The 17974-nt window shown below is 43.1% G+C and overlaps 1 protein-coding gene across 2 annotated transcripts in view; it reads right to left on the bottom strand.

Annotated features, from left to right (window-relative positions):
* AZIN2 (antizyme inhibitor 2) overlaps positions 1–17974 on the bottom strand; it is a 41595-nt gene that overhangs the window by 8962 nt on the left and 14659 nt on the right. Inside the window, exons 8-10 of one of the 2 annotated variants that reach the window (XM_023232204.1) lie at positions 16121–16283; positions 14810–14922; positions 10738–10807 (exon numbers count right to left, since the gene is read on the bottom strand). In XM_023232204.1, the coding sequence (XP_023087972.1) occupies positions 10748–10807; positions 14810–14922; positions 16121–16283 (336 nt within the window). In that variant the 3' untranslated portion in view covers positions 10738–10747. The remainder of the gene's footprint in view (positions 1–10737; positions 10808–14809; positions 14923–16120; positions 16284–17974) is intronic. The other variant, XM_023232203.1, reaches the window with a different exon arrangement.

Raw genomic sequence — 17974 nt, forward strand, 5'->3', positions numbered from 1 at the left:
AAAAATTAGCTGGGCATGGTGGCATGTGCCTGTAATCCCAGCTACTTGGGAGGCTCAGGTGGGAGAATTGCTTGGACCTGGGAGGCAGAGTTTGCAGTGAGCCGAGCCACTGCACTCCAGCCTGGGCTACAGAACAAGACACCGTCTCAGGAAGAAAAAAAAGAATTCTTCATGTATTTTGTCTACTAATCTCTTATCAATTACATGTGTGTTTCAATATTCCTCCCAGTTTGCCTCAGCCGGTCTATTTCTTATGCTGGTATCAAAACTAAACTATTTTAATTACCTTCTGTGTTAGAAGTTATATTATCTTATTTCTATTCTTATAGTGGTTACTCTAGACATTTACATTTTACCATCTCAATGTGGCATTCAATAGCTGTACCATCTATTCTTGATCAAAACTACAGAAAAATCAAAACAAAACCCCACAATGAAGACAGACTGTTTCAATAAGGAACCAACTCTAACTTCGTGGAGATACACTGGAATGGCCTCACTTCAAAACAAGAAGCAACATTAGTAATTAAAGTTCAGCCCCCTCATTTTCCAACTGGAGAAGCTAGAGAAATAAGACTCAGAAAGATTAAGTAACTTGCCTAAGGTTACCCAGCAAGTACATGGTAGCATTCGCCTTAGTGGCCTTCACAGTTCAGCCCTGGCCTGCACCTTCCAGCAAGATTCTCCCCTACTCAGCAGCAGGCTGCTTCTGTGCTGCATGGATTGTTGAGGTAGTCACCCTCTGACAAGTTTGCCACTGGTAGACTGCTGTTTCTGTGACACTACAGCCTCTCCTCAAAGATTTCAATATCAGCCTTGGAGGGAGGAGCCCTCATCCTCTGTGTTTCTAAGTTCCTCCCTTGTTCATTCTCCCCCAGGACCAGCGGTGGTAGCTGATTTTACTCCTTTTAGTAATTGTAATTAACCACCTTTAGAATTAACTATTCTTTATGTTAAAATTTCCGTGTTCAAATTACTAGTGTGGCATCTGTATCCTGATACAGTCTCTTCCTGAAACTATGATTGGACATTACGCCTTCTCACTCTATGCACCATTTCCTTAGCCTTTCCTATATCTTTTTGTCTCTGTGCTACATTTGGATACTTTCTTCAACTCTATCCATTCTCTCATTCTGTCTTCTGTTGTCTTTAATATGCTGCTTACCCTGGCCATAATTTCAATTTTCATATTTTTCATTTCTAGAAGTTCTATTTAATCCTTTTAAAAATCTGCTGCAACATATTTTTATATTCACTTATTCTTTGGTCATATTTTCAATTTCTTATTTCTTCAAACACTGTAAAAGAATGTTAGCACCTGATAATTCCAACATATGAAGTAAATGCAGGTCTGATCTGCTACCTATTGCTTTTGTGGTTCTTCCTCACGGTGACTTGTTTCTTTTTTTTTTTTTTTTTTTGAGGCAGAGTCTTGCTCTGTCGCCCAGGCTGGAGTGCAGTGGTGCAATCTCGGCTCACTGCAAGCTCCGCCTCCCAGGTTCATGCCATTCTCCTGCCTCAGCCTCCGACGTAGCTGGGACTACAGGCGCCCACCACCATGACCGGCTATTTTTTTTTTTTTTTTTAATTTTTAGTAGAGACAGGGCTTCATGTGTTAGCCAGGATGGTCTTGATCTCCTGACCTCGTGATCTGCCCACCTCGGCCTCCCAAAGTGCTGGGATTACAGGCGTGAGCCACTGCGCCCAGCCTGTTTCTTTGTATGTTGTGATTTTTGACTGTGAGCTCATGTACTTTGAAATCTTATCTGTGAGCATTCTTATCTTTGAAACCTTATCTGTGAGAAGCCTAAACTGAAGATTCCTCCTCCAGAGAGAATGTGTTTGCTTCTGCCAGATGAAATTATTTTGAGGCTTAAGGTTTTTCAGACCATAGTTAACGTGAATTTGGGCCACAAGCCCAAGAGAAGGCTGGCTTGTGGTTGCAAAATCTCAATTTTTTGCTCTCTTCCCATCACTACCAAGATCAAAACAGGGAAGTTTTCTTGCTGTCCTTCTCTGTAGAATGGGCTCTTTTCTCTAGTTGACACTTACACTAAGGATGTACTTCTTTTGGGTTCTCAGCTCTATGTAAGGGTATCCTATTGGATTCTCCATCTTGACTAGGCCCTAGGAACCCACACAGATATCAAAATTGAAGGCCAATGCTACCGTGATTCAGCATACACTCCAAAACAAAAATCCAGTTTCAGAATTAGGTTGCCATTTAGCACATATTTAGATAATCACTGTTCTGTATGCTTGGGAAACACTAATGAACAAAATACACAAAGGTCCTTGTCCTCATGGGGTTTACAGTCTAGCAGGGGAAGGTAAACAAGTAAATTATACAGTATGTTAGGGCCAGGCACGGTGGCTCACACCTGTAATCCCAGCACTCTGGGAGGCCGCGGTGGGCAGATCACAAGGTCAGGAGATCGAGACCATCCTGGTTAACACGTGAAACCCTATCTCTGCTAAAAATTCACACACAAAAAAAATAGCTGAGCGTGGTGGTGGGTGCCTGTAGTCCCAGCTACTTGGGAGGCTGAGGCAGGAGAATGGCATGAACCTGGGAGGCGGAGCTTGCAGTGGGCCGAGATCATGCCACTGCACTCCAGCCTGGGTGACAGAGCGAGACTCTGTCTCAAAAAAAAAAAAAAATTATATAGTATGTTAGAAGGTAACAAGCACTACTGAAAAAAAGAAAAGAACAGAACACACAACACCAAAGACACAATCCATAAAAGAAAGAATTGATAAACTAGACTTCATTAAAATTAAAAATTTCTGCACTCCAAAAGACAGTATCACCAGGTGTGGTGGCTCACACCTATAATCCCAGCACTTTGGAAGGTCGAGGCAGGCAGATCACTTGAGGCCAGGAGTTCGAGACCAGCCTGGACAACGTGCTGAAACCCCATCTCTACTAAAAATACAAAAATTAGCCAGGCTTGGTAGTGCATGCCTGTAATCCCAGCCACTCAGGAGGCTGCAGCAGGAGAATCGCTTGAGCCTGGGAGGTGAAGGTTGCAGTGAGCCAAGATCTCATCACTGCACTTCAGCCTGGGTGACAGAGCAAGACTCTATCTAAAAAAAAAACAAAAACAAACAAACAAACAAAAAAAACAATGTTAAGAGAAGACAAGCCACAGACTGGGAGAAAATAGTTGCAAAACACACATCTGATAAAGAACTGTTATCCAAAATATATGAAGAACTCTTAAAACTCAAAAATTAGAAAACATACAACTAAAACTCTGTTTATAATGGTCAAAGGAATTTAACAGATACTTTGCCAGAGAATATACACAGATGGCAAATAAACGTATGTCATCAGGGAAATATAAATTAAAACAACAAACACCACTGCACCCTTATCAGAATGGCCAAAATTCAGAACACTGGCAACACCAAATGCTGGTGTGGATGTGGAGCAACAAGAGCTCCCATTCATTGCTGGTGGGAATACAAAATGGTGCAGCCACCTTGAAATACCGTTTGGCAATTTTCTGCAAAACTAAATATATTCTTACCATATGATCCAGCAATTCTACTCCTTAGCATTTACCCAAAGGAGTTAAAAATGCATGTCACACAAAAACTTACACATAGGTGTTTATAATAGCTTTATTCATAATTGCCAAAACTTGGAAGCAACCAAGATGTCCTTCAGTAGGTGAATGGATAAACTGCTGTACACCCAGACAATGGAATATGATTCAGTGCTAAAAAGAAATCAGCTATCAAGCCATGAAAGGATATGAAGGAAACTTAAGTGCATATTGCTAAGTGAAAGAAGTCAATCTGGGCCATGGTGGTTCACGCCTGTAATCCCAGCACTTTGGGAGGCCAAGGCGGGCGAATCACTTGAGTTCAGGTGTTCGAGACCAGCTTGGCCAACATGGTGAAACCCCATCTCTACTAAAAATACAAAAAGTATCTGGGCATGGTGGCACATGTCTGGAATCCCAACTACTCGGGAGGCTGAGGCAGCAGAATCACTTGAACCCAGGAGGCGGAGGCTGCAGTGAGCCAAGATCATACCACTGCACTCCAGCCTGGGCAACAGAGTGAGACTGTCTCAAAAAAAAAAAAAAAAAAAAAAAGTCAATCTGAAAGTCTTTAATTCATTTTGTATATGGCGTGAGATAGGGTCAATTTTATTTTTCTGTATGTGGATATCTAGTTTTTCTAACACCATTTATGGAAGAGACTGTCCTTTCCCATTGTGTGTCCTTGGCATGTTTGTTAAAGATCAATTGACCGTAAATACATGGATTTATTTCTGGGCTCTCTATTCTATTCCACTGGTCTGTATGTTCGTTTTTATGCCAGTACCATGCTGTTTTGCTTACTATAGCTTTCTAGTATATATTTTGAAATCAGATAATGTGATGCCTCCAGCTTTCTTCTTTTTGCCCAAGATACTTTGGCTATTTAGGATCTTTTGTGGTTTTATACAAATCTTAGGATTTTTTTATACTTCTGGGGAAAAGATCATTGGAATTTTTATAGGGACTGCATTGAATCTGTGGATCACTTTGGGTAGTATGAACATTTTAACATTATTAATTCTTCCAATTCACAAACACGGGATATATTTCCATTTATTTATGTCCTTTTTTATTTCCTTCATCCATGTTTTCTAGTTTTCAGTGTACAAATGTTTTCTTGAATTCTTTTTCAGATAGTTAGCATATAGAAACATCATATGTTAATTTTGTATCTTCTAACGTTCCTGAACTTATTAAGTCTAATAGTTTTTCAGTGAAGTCTTTAGAGGTTTCTTTGTGTGTGTGTGTGTGTGTGTGTGTGTGTGTGTTTGAGATGGAGTCTGGCTCTGTCGTCAGGCTGGAGTGCAGTGGCACCATCTCGGTTCACTGCAGCCTCCACCTCCCAGGCTCAAGCGATTCTTATGCCTCAGCCTCCTGAATAGCTGGAATTACAGGCACACACCACCATGCCTGGCTAATTTTTGCATTTTTAGTAGAGACAGGGTTTCACCATGTTGGCTAGGCTGGTCTTGAACTCCTGACCTAAAGTGATCTGCCTGCCTCAGCCTCCCAAATTGCTGGGATTACAGGCATGAGCCACTGTACCAGCCTTTGTGTGTGTGAGATGGAGTTTCACTCTGTTGTCCAGGCTGGAGTGCAGTGGCATGATCTTGACTCACTGCAACCTCCACCTCCCAGGTTCAAGCAATTCTCGTGCCTCAGCCTCCTGAGTAGCTAGGATTACAGGCACACACCTTCACGCTTGGCTAATTTTGTATTTTTAGTAGAGAGAGTTTCACCTCATTAGCCAGGGTGGTCTTGAACTCCTGATCTCAAGTGATCCACCAGCCTTGGCCTTCCAAAGTGCTAGGATTACAGGTGTGAGCCACCATGTCCAGCCTTAGAGTTTTCTGTGTCTAAGATAATGTCATCTGCAAACAGAGACAATTTTACATCTCCCTTTCCCATTTGGGTGCCTTTTATTTCTTCCTCTTGCCTAATTGCTCTGGCTAGGACTTCTAGTACTACACTAAATAGAAGTGGTGAGAGTGAGCATCTTGGTCCTGCTCCTGACCTTAGGATCTTTGCTGAGTATAACATTAGCTGTGAGTTTGTCATATATGGCCCTTATCATATTGAGGTACATTCCTTCCATACCTAATTTGTTGAGAGTTTTTATCATGAAAGGATGCTGAATTTTGTCAAACGCTTGTTCTCCATCTACTGAGATAATCATATGATTTTTATACTTCATTGTGGTATTATAGTATATCACATTTATAAATTTAGACACGTTAAAATATCTTTGCATCCCAGAGATAAATTCCACTTGATCATGGTGTGTGATCATTTAATGTGCTATTTGATTTGGATTGCTAGTATTTTGTTGAGAATTTTTGGATCTATGTGAACGTGGCCTGTAATTTTCTTTTCTTATGGTATATTTGTCTGGCTTTGGTGTTAAGGTAATTGTGGCCTTATAAAATGAGTTTGGAAGTGTACCTTCTGCTTCAGTATTGTTGAAGAGTTTGAGAAGGATTGGTATTAATTCTTTTTTACATGTTTGGTAGAATTCACCAATAAAGCCATTCAAGTCCTGGGCTTTTCTTTTTTGGGAAGTTTTTGATTACTGATTCAATCTCCCAACTCATTATTGGTCTATTCAGATTTTCTGTTTCTTCGTGATTGAGTCTTTGTAGGTAATATGTATCTAGGAATTTATCCATTTTGCCTAGGTTATCCATTTGTTAGTATATAATTATTCATGCTAGTAGTGGTCTCTTACGATCTTTTGAATTTCTGTGGTATCTTGTAATGTCACCTCTTTCATTTACAATTTTCAGTCTTCTCTCTTCTTAATCTAGGTACACTCTTGGTAAGTGCTATTGCAATACATTCCAGACAGATTCACACTTTTGAAAGCATAAAAAACTAGAAAATGGAACGGCAAGTAAGAAAGCCCCATCCTAAAAATAAAAGGAGGATCTCTCTGCATGGACTGGGGTAACTGTCCTGAATTTTGCCCCCAAGATTCTCATAAAACTCCCACGATACTTGCCTCCTCTCAATTTCACCCTATACTCAATCATATCTTGCATTTGTGAAGTGCCGATACACATTTTTTGAACTGCATCTTTATACACTGATATGGTTTGGCTTTGTGTCCCCACCCAAATCTCATCTTGAATTGTAATCCCCAGATATTGAGGGAGGGACCTGTTGGGAGGTGATTGGATCATGGGAGGCAGTTTCGTCCATGCTGTTCTTATGATAGTGAGGGAGTTCTCATGAGAGCTGATGGTTTTAAAAGTGTTTGGAAGTTCCCCCTTAACACCTCTCTCTCCTGCAGCCATGTAAGATGTGCCTGCTTCCCCTTCTGCCATGATTGTAGGTTTCCTGAGGCCTCCCTAGCCATGCAGAACTGTGTCAATTAAACCTCTTTCCTTTATAAATTACCCACTCTCAGGTATTCCTTTATGGCAGTGTGAGAACAAACTAATACATACACTAAATATGTATCATTTTAGAGCACTCAATGAACATTTAAAATGTTTATATATTAAAAAGTCCACCTAACACCTCAGTATTTAAAGAAAACCATATGCTCACAATATTTAAATTTTTAAAGTGGAAAACAAAGTGCACTATGACACTTCTTTTAAAAGTAGAAATCAAAAACAAGATTGGTCTTTCAAAATGTTACAGCATTGTAAATTAGAGCTTTTGGGCTTAGTTCTCTCCCCACACCCAGCTCTGATTATTTCCAATATTTTGGAAGTATATTGAGGAAAACACCTTTTAATATCAGAGCAGCTAAAATTGGTTAAATCATAACATTAGTAAACAAAAAGTCTTGCTTATTCTTAGCAAAAGACTAGACAACTTTTAAAAAACTAATCAGGTCAGGCATGGTGGCTCATGCCTGTAATCTCAAGGTGGAAGGATTGCTTGAACAAAACAAGGAGCTCAAGACCAGCCTGGGCAACATGGCAAAACCCCATCGCTACAAAAAGTATAAAAATTAGCCAGGCATAGTGGCATGTGCCTGTAGTCCCAGCTATTCAGAAGCTGGAGTGGGAAGGATGGCTTGAACCTCGGAGATGGAGGCTACAGTAAGCATGATTGTGCCACTGCACTCTAGCCAGCGTGACAGAGTGTGACCCTGACTTAAGTAAAATAAAATTGTCATTAAACCCAAAAGAAGTAGAAATCAAAGTACATTTAACAACAGTCATCTCTGAATGGTGGGATTAGTGAATCATTTTATTTTACTATTTGTGTTAAATTTCTTCTAATAAACATTCTATTTCTATAAGACAATACATATATATATATAAAATAAAGATAATCTATAACAGCAGAGCATAAAAGAAAGTAACAGATTTCCTTACAATTAATTACAGCAGGCTGGGCGCGGTGGCTCACGCCTGTAATCCCAGCCCTTTGGGAGGCCGATGCAGGTGGATCATGAGGTCAAGAGATCGAGATCATCCTGGCCAACATGGTGAAACCCCATCTCTACTAAAAATACCAAAAATTAGCCGAGTGTGGTGGCGGGCACCGGTAGTCCCAGCACTTGGGAGACTGAGGCAGGAGAATCACTTGAACCTGGGAGGTGGAGGTTGCAGTGAGCCAAGATTGCGCCACTGCACTCCAGCCTGATGACAGATTGAGACTCCGTCTCAAAAAAAAAAAAAAAAAAACTTACAGCAAACTTAGTTAAAACACAATAGTGTGTCAAATTTTCTATGAAAGAATAACAAAGAATTACAAAACTAAACCAATAGTCAAAAATATTTGAATCAAACATCATATTAAATACATGCACACATGCATATGCAAGCTCATCTCTATATGCAAGAAAAAACTTCAAGACCTCCCAAATTAAGTGAACAGAGGATATAAAAAGGCATTGACACCAAAAGAATAAAACAATAAACAAAAACACAATGCTTTATCCTTGTCAAAGACATAGAAATGAAAGAAACAATGGCCGGGTGCGGTGGCTCATGTCGGTAATCCCAGCACTTTGGGAGGCTAAGGCAGGCGGATCACTTGAGGTCTGAGTTCAAGACCAAACTGACCAACATGGGGAAATGCCATCTCTACTAAAAATACAGAAATTAGCCAGGTGTAGTGGTGGGCGCCTATAATCCCAGCTGCTCGAGAAGCTGAGGCAGCAGAATCACTTGAACCCGGGAGGCAGAGGTTGCAGTGAGCCAAGATTGCAGCACTGCACTCCAGCCTGGGTGACAGAGTGAGATTCCATCTCAAAAAAAAAAAAAAATCTATTCCATTCCAACATATACTAAACCTACTGTGTGCCAAGTTCTGTACTAGGGAAACAGATATGAACAGATATGAGACCCTCAAGGGTCTCACAGTTTACTGAATGATTGAGTCACAATTCATTCAACAGATATTTAGTGAGCATCTACTATGTGCCAGGCACTGTGTCTAGTGCTGGGAACTCAGAGGAAACTAATTGGACAAGGTGGCTGCCCTCATAGAGCCTATCTGCTAATGGAGAAGACAGACTATAGGCAAGTAAACAAAAACATAATTAACAGATTATGATGGGTTGTGAAGAAAATAAGCAAGGTATTGAAATTATCTGATTGAGGGAGGTGAGCCTGCTTTAGAGAGGGCAGTCAGGAAAGGCCTCCCTGACGAGGTGACATCTGAGCTGAGACATAAGAAAGAGAATACAGCAGCTGTCTCAGGGGCGAGTGAAAGAGCATTCTGGGCAGAACGAATGCAAAGGCCCTGAGAGCAGAAACAACTTATGTGTTACAAAAACAGAAAGGAGGGGAGTGGGGCTGGAGCTGGTAAGTGGAGCTGAAAACAGGGACAGGAGTGAGGGCAGAGGTAGCTGGGAAGATGGTGGGAGCCTTGCTGGTTGTGGTAAAGAGTCTAGGTTTTATTCTGAGAGCAATGGGAAGCCACAGAAGGTGTTAAGCAGAGGAGGGGCATAATCTTTGGGATTTTAAAAGATCGTTCTGTCTGCAGCGTGGAAAATGGTAAGCAGGTAGGAGTAGGGGACGGAAAACCAGTTAATGGTTACTGCAGTAGCTCAAGCAGGAGGCAATGGTGGCTTGCACTAGGGTGGTGACAGAGAAAGAATTCACTGAATTCAAAATGTATTTTGGAACTACACTCAAGAATTGCAGGTGGACTGCATGTGGAAGGAGAGGGAAAGCAAGAATCAAGAATAATGCCAACTTTTTTAGCTTCAGCAGTTGGCTAGTGGCAGTGCTATTTACCAAGAGAAGTTTGGAGTTAGAAATCAAGAGTTCAGTTCTGAACAAGTGAATTGAGATGTCTGTGAAATCCCAGTAGGAATGTCAAGTGGGTAGCTGGATGTACAAGTCTAGAGCTCAGAGGTGTGACACAGGATAGAGATAGAAATGTGGCAGTGATGATAGTATGGAAGATACTAAGAGCCTCGGTCTGGAAGCATTTACTTAGGAAGTGCACATAGACAGAGAAGATCAAGGACTGAGGCCTGAGACAGTCAACACTTAAAGGGTGAGCAGGAGAAGTGCCAAGGAGACGAGGTGAGAACAGCAGAAGAGTAGCCAAGGCCCAGGATGTTGCCACAGAAGCCAGGAGAGGTGAGCATGAAAACAGAGGAGGACCAGCTGCTGGGACAGAAGAGCCACATGGAAGAGCTAGCAGCATGGAAGTGACTTTCAAGAGCATCTTCCATGGCATCATGGAACAGGTACCCGACTGGAGAGGTTGGAAGGGCTAAGAGAGCTGAGTGAGCAGGGGCAGTGGGTACAGACCACTCGGTGGAGAAATTCAGACATGAAGGGCAACGCCAACTTACAAAGTCCCTGGAAGAAGTTCCTGGAAACACGTTTGGCCAGTAAATATACAAAGAGATGTCCAGCTTTGCTAGTGATGAGGGAAATGCAAATCAAGACACAGTGAGATACCATTTTACATCCATTCCACTGGGAAAGTGTTTTCAGTCTGGCAATACCCCCTGCTGGGGAAAATGCAGTCATTGAGTCTCTTACCCACTGCTGGTGGGATTGTCAGTACAACACCAGAAAACTGGCACTGTCTCTTGAAGCCAAACATTCACATGCCCTGTGCCCAACCATTCCACTCCTTGCTCACTCATCAGAGAGAGAGGAACAAGAATTCACAGTGGCAGTATTCACAGTAGCAAAAACCCAAAGACAGTCCAAATGCCTTGAGAGGAGAATGGACAAATAAACTGCAGCATACTCACCAAAAGAGTGCTACACAGCAATGAAATGAATGGACTCTAGAGACATGCAGCAGGGTGTGTGGCTCTTAGACTGTGATTTGAAGGGAGAAAAAGCCCAAACAGGTTACATGCATCAAAATACCTTTTTATAAAGCAAAAAAACAAATACAATAAATTATAAATACACTCAAGGAATAGATTGAGATGTGATAGACCTATACTGGAAAAGAAAGCCAGAGAATAATAATGCATGAGTCAAGATAGTGACAACTTTGCATGGAAGGCAACATAGGTTAAATGATAATGATGCTTATTATGCTAAAAAGAAAACAAAGACAAGATCTCCCATGGAGCATTTTTATTCCAAACCTGATTAAGATGCTATTCAAACCACTAAATCTACCTAATTTCAAAAAACAAAAAAATACCAGGCAGAGAAACATGTTCAAAAGCACCAAGGGGAAATTCAGGAAATTCACCAATCAAGAAAATCAAGAATGCAGGAAAGTCCACAGGAAAAACAACTCAGTTTAAAATTACCAAAAAAAAAAACCAGATTTAAAAAGAGGGTGGGGGCCAGGAACAGTGGTTCACAACTGTAATCCCAGCACTTTGGGAGGGTGAGGCTGGACAATCACTTGGAGCCAGGAGTTCCTGACCCACCTAGACAACACAGGGAGATTGCATCTCTACAAAAAAGAAAAAGAAAAACAGAGCATGGGGAAACCAATGGGTTAAGAGAGAGACACGGCGCCGGGCCCAGTGGCTCATGCCTATAATCCTAGCACTTTGGGAGGCCGAGGCAGGTGTATCACTTGAGGTCAGGAGTTCGAGACAAGCCTGGCCAACATGGCGAAACCCCATCTCTACTAAAAATATAAAAATTAGCCAGGCATGGTGGCACACACCAGTAATCCCAGCTACTCAGAAGGCTGAGGCAGGAGAAAAGCTTGAACCTAGGAGGCAGAGGTTGCAGTGAGCTGAGATCACACCACTGAAATCTAGCCTAGGTGACAGAGCGAGACTGTCTCAAAAAAAAAAAGAGAGAGAGCGCGCAACATGGCAACCAAATGCACCATGCAGACTTTCTTTGCCTCCTGATTTCAGCAAATCAATATAAAAACCATTATGAGACAGTTGGGGATAGCTCAACACCGATGATGGGGGACACGATGGAACTGTTCATTTTTTAATTTGATAATGGAACTGTGATTTTTTAAGTTCCTTATTTTTTAGAAACATGCACAGTACTAAAATATTTTTTAAAAGCTCCAATAATATTTGTTCTGTACTTTTCTCATACATGGTTGTAGCTTGTATACTAATCACACACACACACACACACACACACACACACACACGTTTCTATCCAACAGAACTGTACTTCCAAAGCACAGACAATTCCTCTGCAGACCTCAGCACAGTGCTTTGAATATTGAGAGTAGCACTTTGAGAGTACTGAATTATTTGCTGAATTTATAAAAATAAAAAAAAGAAACATGCATGGTGCAATGATAAGATGTATACCTTGAGCCAAGGATTACGTTTCATATAACTTTTTTCTTTTCTTTTCTTTTCTTTTTTGAGACAGAGTCTTACTCTGTCGCCCAGGCTGGAGTGCAATGGCGCAATCTCGGCTCACTGTACCCTCTGCCTCCCAGGTTCAGGTCACTCTCCTGCCTCAGCCTCCCAAGTAGCTGGGATCACAGGCATGTGCCATCATGCCCGGCTAATTGTTGTATTTTTAGTTGAGACAGGGTTTCACCATGTTGGCTAGATTGGTCTCATAACTCCTGACCTCAGGTCATCCAACCGCCTCTGCCTCACAAAGTGCTGAGATTACAGACTTGAGCCACCATGCCCGGCCTCATACAACTTTTTATACCGAGGTGTAAACACAAAGTCCCTGGGAAGGAAGAGCAGGTATGCAAAGAAAGATGCCAAAACTATTATATTTGTAAGGGGACCTTCTTTGGGAAAGAAGGTGCAGATACCCCCAGCCAGGCTGAATCCCTCTTACACACACTCCCAGCACCACAGGAGTGAACTTATCATGTGTATTGTCATCTATTCAATGTCTGACTCCACCGCCAGGCTGTGGGCCCAACTCTGGAGGCGCTCAAGTGGCCAGACTTGGAAAGCAGTTAAGAGCCTAAAGGAAGAAACCGCAGCATCGTCCAGAGGAGAAACAGCACAGACCACAAAGAGAGTCAAATATCCCAGTGTCCAAGTCATGAATGCCAACTAGAGATCAGCCAAAGCAGAGATCCTGGTGGGGGACGTGGCAGTGGGCTGGGACCACCATCTCCTCTTCTGAGGAGCCGAAGGGAGTGGAGTGGGTGAGAGCCAGCATGCAACAGGCAGACAGGGACTAGAGAAGCAGAGTAACAGGGATGCAGCAGCTGCCCGCTTTGTAACCTGGCTGGCCTGGTCCCTTCTCAATGCAGTAGGATGTGGGCTGCCACAAGAATGCAGGCAATGCTAGTGCGTCAGAGTAGAGAGCTCAGCATTCCTCAGCACCTTGGGGAGGCCTACTCCGACCAGCAGATGTAACCACATTTAACCATGGAGTGAGGCTCCATCAAGCACATCCAGGGTGCCTGGGCACCTGGAGGAGGGAGGGAGGGAGGGAGGGAGACAGGGGTTCCCTAGGCCAGCACAGGGATAAGGGGCAGGAAGAGCCACAAAGTGGAGTTGATTTTCAAGACCCTTCTGATTGACTCTTGAAAAACCGGATAGGAGCTGGGCGCGGTGGCTCACGCCTGTAATCCCAGCACTTTGGGAGGCCGAGGCAGGTGGATCACAAGGTCAGGAGTTCAAGACCAGCCTGGCCAATATGGTGAAATCCTGTCTCTACTGAAAATACAAAAATTATCTGGGTATGGTGGCATGTGCCTATAATCCCAGCTACTCGGAGGCTGAGGCAGGAGAACTGCTTGAACCGGGACCTGGGAGGCAGAGGCAGCAGTGAGCCAAGATCGCACCATTGCACTCCAGCCTGGGCTACACAGCAACACTCTGTCTCAAAAAAAAAAGAAAAAAAAAGAAAAGAAAAAGCAAAAGAAAAACTGGATAGGATGGGAAGGGAAGGAAAAACATATTGAGTGCTAGTTAGGCATTTCAAGGCATGCAAGGAAAGTTTCTTTCCAGGAAGAGGGGCTGCACAAAGGTCAAGAGATGGGAAGAGTCCGGGCGCGGTGGTTCATGCCTGTAATCCCAGCACTTTGGGAGACCAAGGTGGGTGGATGATTTGAGGTCAAGAGTTCAAGACCAGCCTGGACAACATGGTTGAAACCCACCTCTACTAAAAATACAAAAATTAGCCGGGAGTGGTGGCAGGTGCCTGTAGTCCCACCTACTTGGGAGGCTGAGGCAGGAGAATCACTTGAACCCAGGAGGCGGAGGTTGCAGTGAGCTGAGATCACACCACTGCACTCCAGCCTGGGTGACAGAGTAAGACTCCATTTCAAAAAAAAAAAAAGAGAGAGAGAGATGGGAAGACACGATGGAGAGGGGAAGATAAAACGATGTCTGGTTTTCTTTCTTTTCTCAAAGATGCCCATTAAAGGTGCTGGAGGCCCTGGGCTGGGTTCCACAGGCTAGGAGGAATGTTTTATGTATTCCTGTTCCCCTGTTATTACAGAAAAACCCACTGTATATGAAGTGTTTCTACTTCCAGGAATTTACCACAGAGCTGTAACCTCAACATATATTCACAATGCTCAAAAAGAGAAAACCAAATGGCCAACCACTAGAGTTAGATTGGTTAAAATACTATATAGTCATCAAAAATCATGTTGTCAAAGATCAGTTAATGGCATGGAAAGAGCTACACCCCATATAAATGGAAAAAGCAGGTTACAAAACAATATGATTCCAATGTCATAAAAAAAGTATAAGGCATTTTTTAAAGTATGTAATGCTCAGAGTCTTTCTCTGTGTGGTAGGATTATGTGTGATAACCTTCGTCACCCTTGTTGTCTATTATAGACAATAAATATGTTTGACTTTTTAAAAATTAGATAAAAACACAACAAATGTTATTGAAATACACACACACAATTGAAAACAGGCCCACATGGGGTAAGCTCACCTTCTGCAGGATGGGGGTAGGGCAGATGTTGTCAAACAGGACTGAGTTGAAGATCCCATACACGCCCTCATCAAGGTGGTACACGATGGTCTTGGTGGTGGAACCATTTTCCTCTGCAGGAGGGGAGGGGTCGGGGCAGCACAAATAGCAATGTGAGGGGGTGGTAGTGGGGCTGGCACAACAGTGGACTCAGCAAGAAAGCAAAATGGCTGCCCATTCCTCAACCATGAGGTGGGGCCTACAACAAAAGCCATCAGTGGTCATCCTCCCAATGACATGGGTTCACTGCCATGTTGGGAACACTCACCTTTGCAGCCAAGCAACCTTGTCCAGGACACACTCCCCTGCCTGCATCTGAGCCCCTAGATGCCCCAGCACAGGCAGAAGTGCAGCCCACCCAAACTCAAGACTCCAAAAGGTTAAGCTACTTGCTCAGAGGCACGTGATAGCGCAGTGGATGAGCCAGAATGAGAAGCCAGGTCTCTTGGTTGGATCAGATGGGACCATCCCCCAGGTCTATAAAGGAAGCCAGAAGAATGCCACACACGAACACAGGACATTCTACCTGGAGCCCATCGCCCTTCACATGAATTCTCTCCGGGGAAGAGCGCACGGTCCTGAGGCTCCCCGGCCTGAGGGTCCCAGAGCAGAGGGCAAAGCCTCAAGATCAGAGTCCCTGACACCTGTCACTCACAGGCTGCTGTGTCTGACCTATCTGGAAGGGCAGGGAAGAGCACTGATGTTGGTGATGTGGGCTCAGAAGCTCTGAGTCAGCCTAACCTGAACTTGAATCCCAGCACTGCCCCTTATCAGCCATGTGACCTTGGGCTAATGACTCAACCTTCCCCTGCCTATGTTGTCATCTGTAAAGTGGACTCAAACAAATGTAAGCTGTCATTAATTATTTTCATTATATTATGAGAAGCAGTAGGGTGAGTAGGAGTCTGTACTTTGTAGAGGAGACAGACATGGGGTCAAATGCAGGCTCTTACTAGCTATTAAGCTGTTCACTTGTATTCTCTTTGGCTCTCAGTTTCCTCATCTGTAAAATGGGGTCAATAGAGTATCTATCCTCTCTAAGGTTGTTTTGCTCTCAATCTTCACAAAATATGAACACATCTAGGAAAAAAGATACTAAATAAATGTCTTGAGGTGGGGTGACTTGATTGTAAGTTTCCCTAAAGCAAGAACCCATTCATCCTCCAGATTCCCCCATCCTCTGCCACTGGGTCTAAAACCAGACCCTGCTTAGCCAACCACTGTCTCCAGCTTCAGGGGAGAACAGGGCTCCACTGCCCACCTGGCACCTACCCTCCCTGCCAGGTTGATCCAGCAGAACCTCCTTCTTGGCAATGATGCTGACTGCCACAGTGAAGGCCGAGGTCACGTAGTAGCGCCCCAGCTCAGCAAGGATGTCCACACCACAGCCCTCTGGGAAGTACAGGTCCAAGGCTGAGTTGATCACAGAAGCAATCTGGTAGGAGGAGAATGGGGAGACAATTATGTGTTTGAAATGTGGGCTTTATGGCCAGGTGTGGTGGCTCATGCCTGTAATCTCAGCATTTTGGGAGGCCGAGGTGGGTGGATCAAGAGATCAGGAGATCAAGATCACCCTGGCTAATACAGTGAAACCCCAAACCCCATCTCTACTAAAAAAAAATTGGCCGGGTGTGTTGGCGCGTGCCTGTAGTCCCAGTTACTCGGGAGGCTGAGGCAGGAGAATCGCTTGAACCCGGGAGGTGGAGGTTGCAGCCACCGTACTCCAGCCTGAGTGACAGAGACTCCGTCTCAAAAAAAAAAGAAATGTGGGCTTTATGCTGAAGACTTGCTACAGATCCAAGTCTATTTCTTGAAAGCTGCTTTGATTTCCGGAAGAAGGATTTGGCACTGCTAAGGCCCCAGCTGGTAACTGTGGACAGCTGGCCAAGAAGGTAGGAGGGGGACAGAGCTGGGAAGAGAGTCTCATGCTTGTGTAAATCACCCTCCAGTAGAGAGCCTCATGCTTGTGTAAATCACCCTCCTTCATGGCCCCACGATGGGAAGGGGCACTCTTCATGTCACACTTGGTACTCAGATTCCAGAAGCCCTGATGTGGGTCTTTCTTTCATAAATAACCAGTTTGTTAAATACAGCTGACCCTTGAACAACACAGGCTTGAACTGCGTGGGTCCACTTATGCATGCATTTTCTTCTGACTCTGCCACCCTGAGACAGCAAGGCCAAGCCCTCCTCTTCCTCCTCCTCCTTCTCAGCTTACTCAACTTGAAGACAATGAGGACAAAGACCTTTATGATGATCCACTTCCACTTAATAAATAGTAAATACATTTTCCCTTTCTTATAATTTTCTTAATAATATTTTATTTCTGGTCAGGCATGGTGGCTCATGCCTATAATCCCAGAACTTTGGGAGGCTGAGGTGGGCAGATCACTTGAGGTCAGTTCGAGACCAGCCTGGTCAACATGGTAACTCTACTAAAAATACAAAAAATAGCTGAGCATGGTGGCTTGCACCTGTAATCCCAGCTACTTGGGAGGCTGAGACACAAGAATCACTTGAACCCGGGAGGCAGAGGTTGCAGTGAGCCAAGATCGTGTCACTGCACTCCCACCTGGGTGACAGTGAGACCCTGTCTCAAAAAAAAAAAAATATATATATATATATATACACATATATATTTTCTGTAGCTTACTTTATTGTAAGAATACAGTATATAATACATATCACACATAAAATATCTGTTAATCGGCTGTTTATGTTATCCATAAGGCTTCTTGTCAACAGTAGGCTAAGTTTTGGGGGAATCAGAAATTATATGCAGATTTTTGAGTGTGTAGGGGTCGGTACTCCTAAGCTCTGCGTTGTTCAAAGGTCAACTGTAATACACTTGATTACAGAAAATTCAGAAAATACAGAAGAGGAAAAAGAAGATAAAAATCACTCCTAATTCTATCACGTAGATGAATCTAATTATTGTTAACCTTTTGGAGTAGTGTCTTTAATTACTTTTTATACAAATGTTATTTTTTATTATAACCATGATAGGTCTCTGTATACGTTTTTAGAACTTGTTTTACTTAATAGACTGTGAATGACCTCCCCACATTAAGTAAATGTTTTCATCAAAAGAATGTACCATAATTTAACCAATCCTGAGTATTAGAT

Source organism: Piliocolobus tephrosceles, chromosome 1 (assembly GCF_002776525.5).
Source record: "Piliocolobus tephrosceles isolate RC106 chromosome 1, ASM277652v3, whole genome shotgun sequence".
In the NCBI taxonomy this organism is placed as follows: domain Eukaryota; kingdom Metazoa; phylum Chordata; class Mammalia; order Primates; family Cercopithecidae; genus Piliocolobus; species Piliocolobus tephrosceles.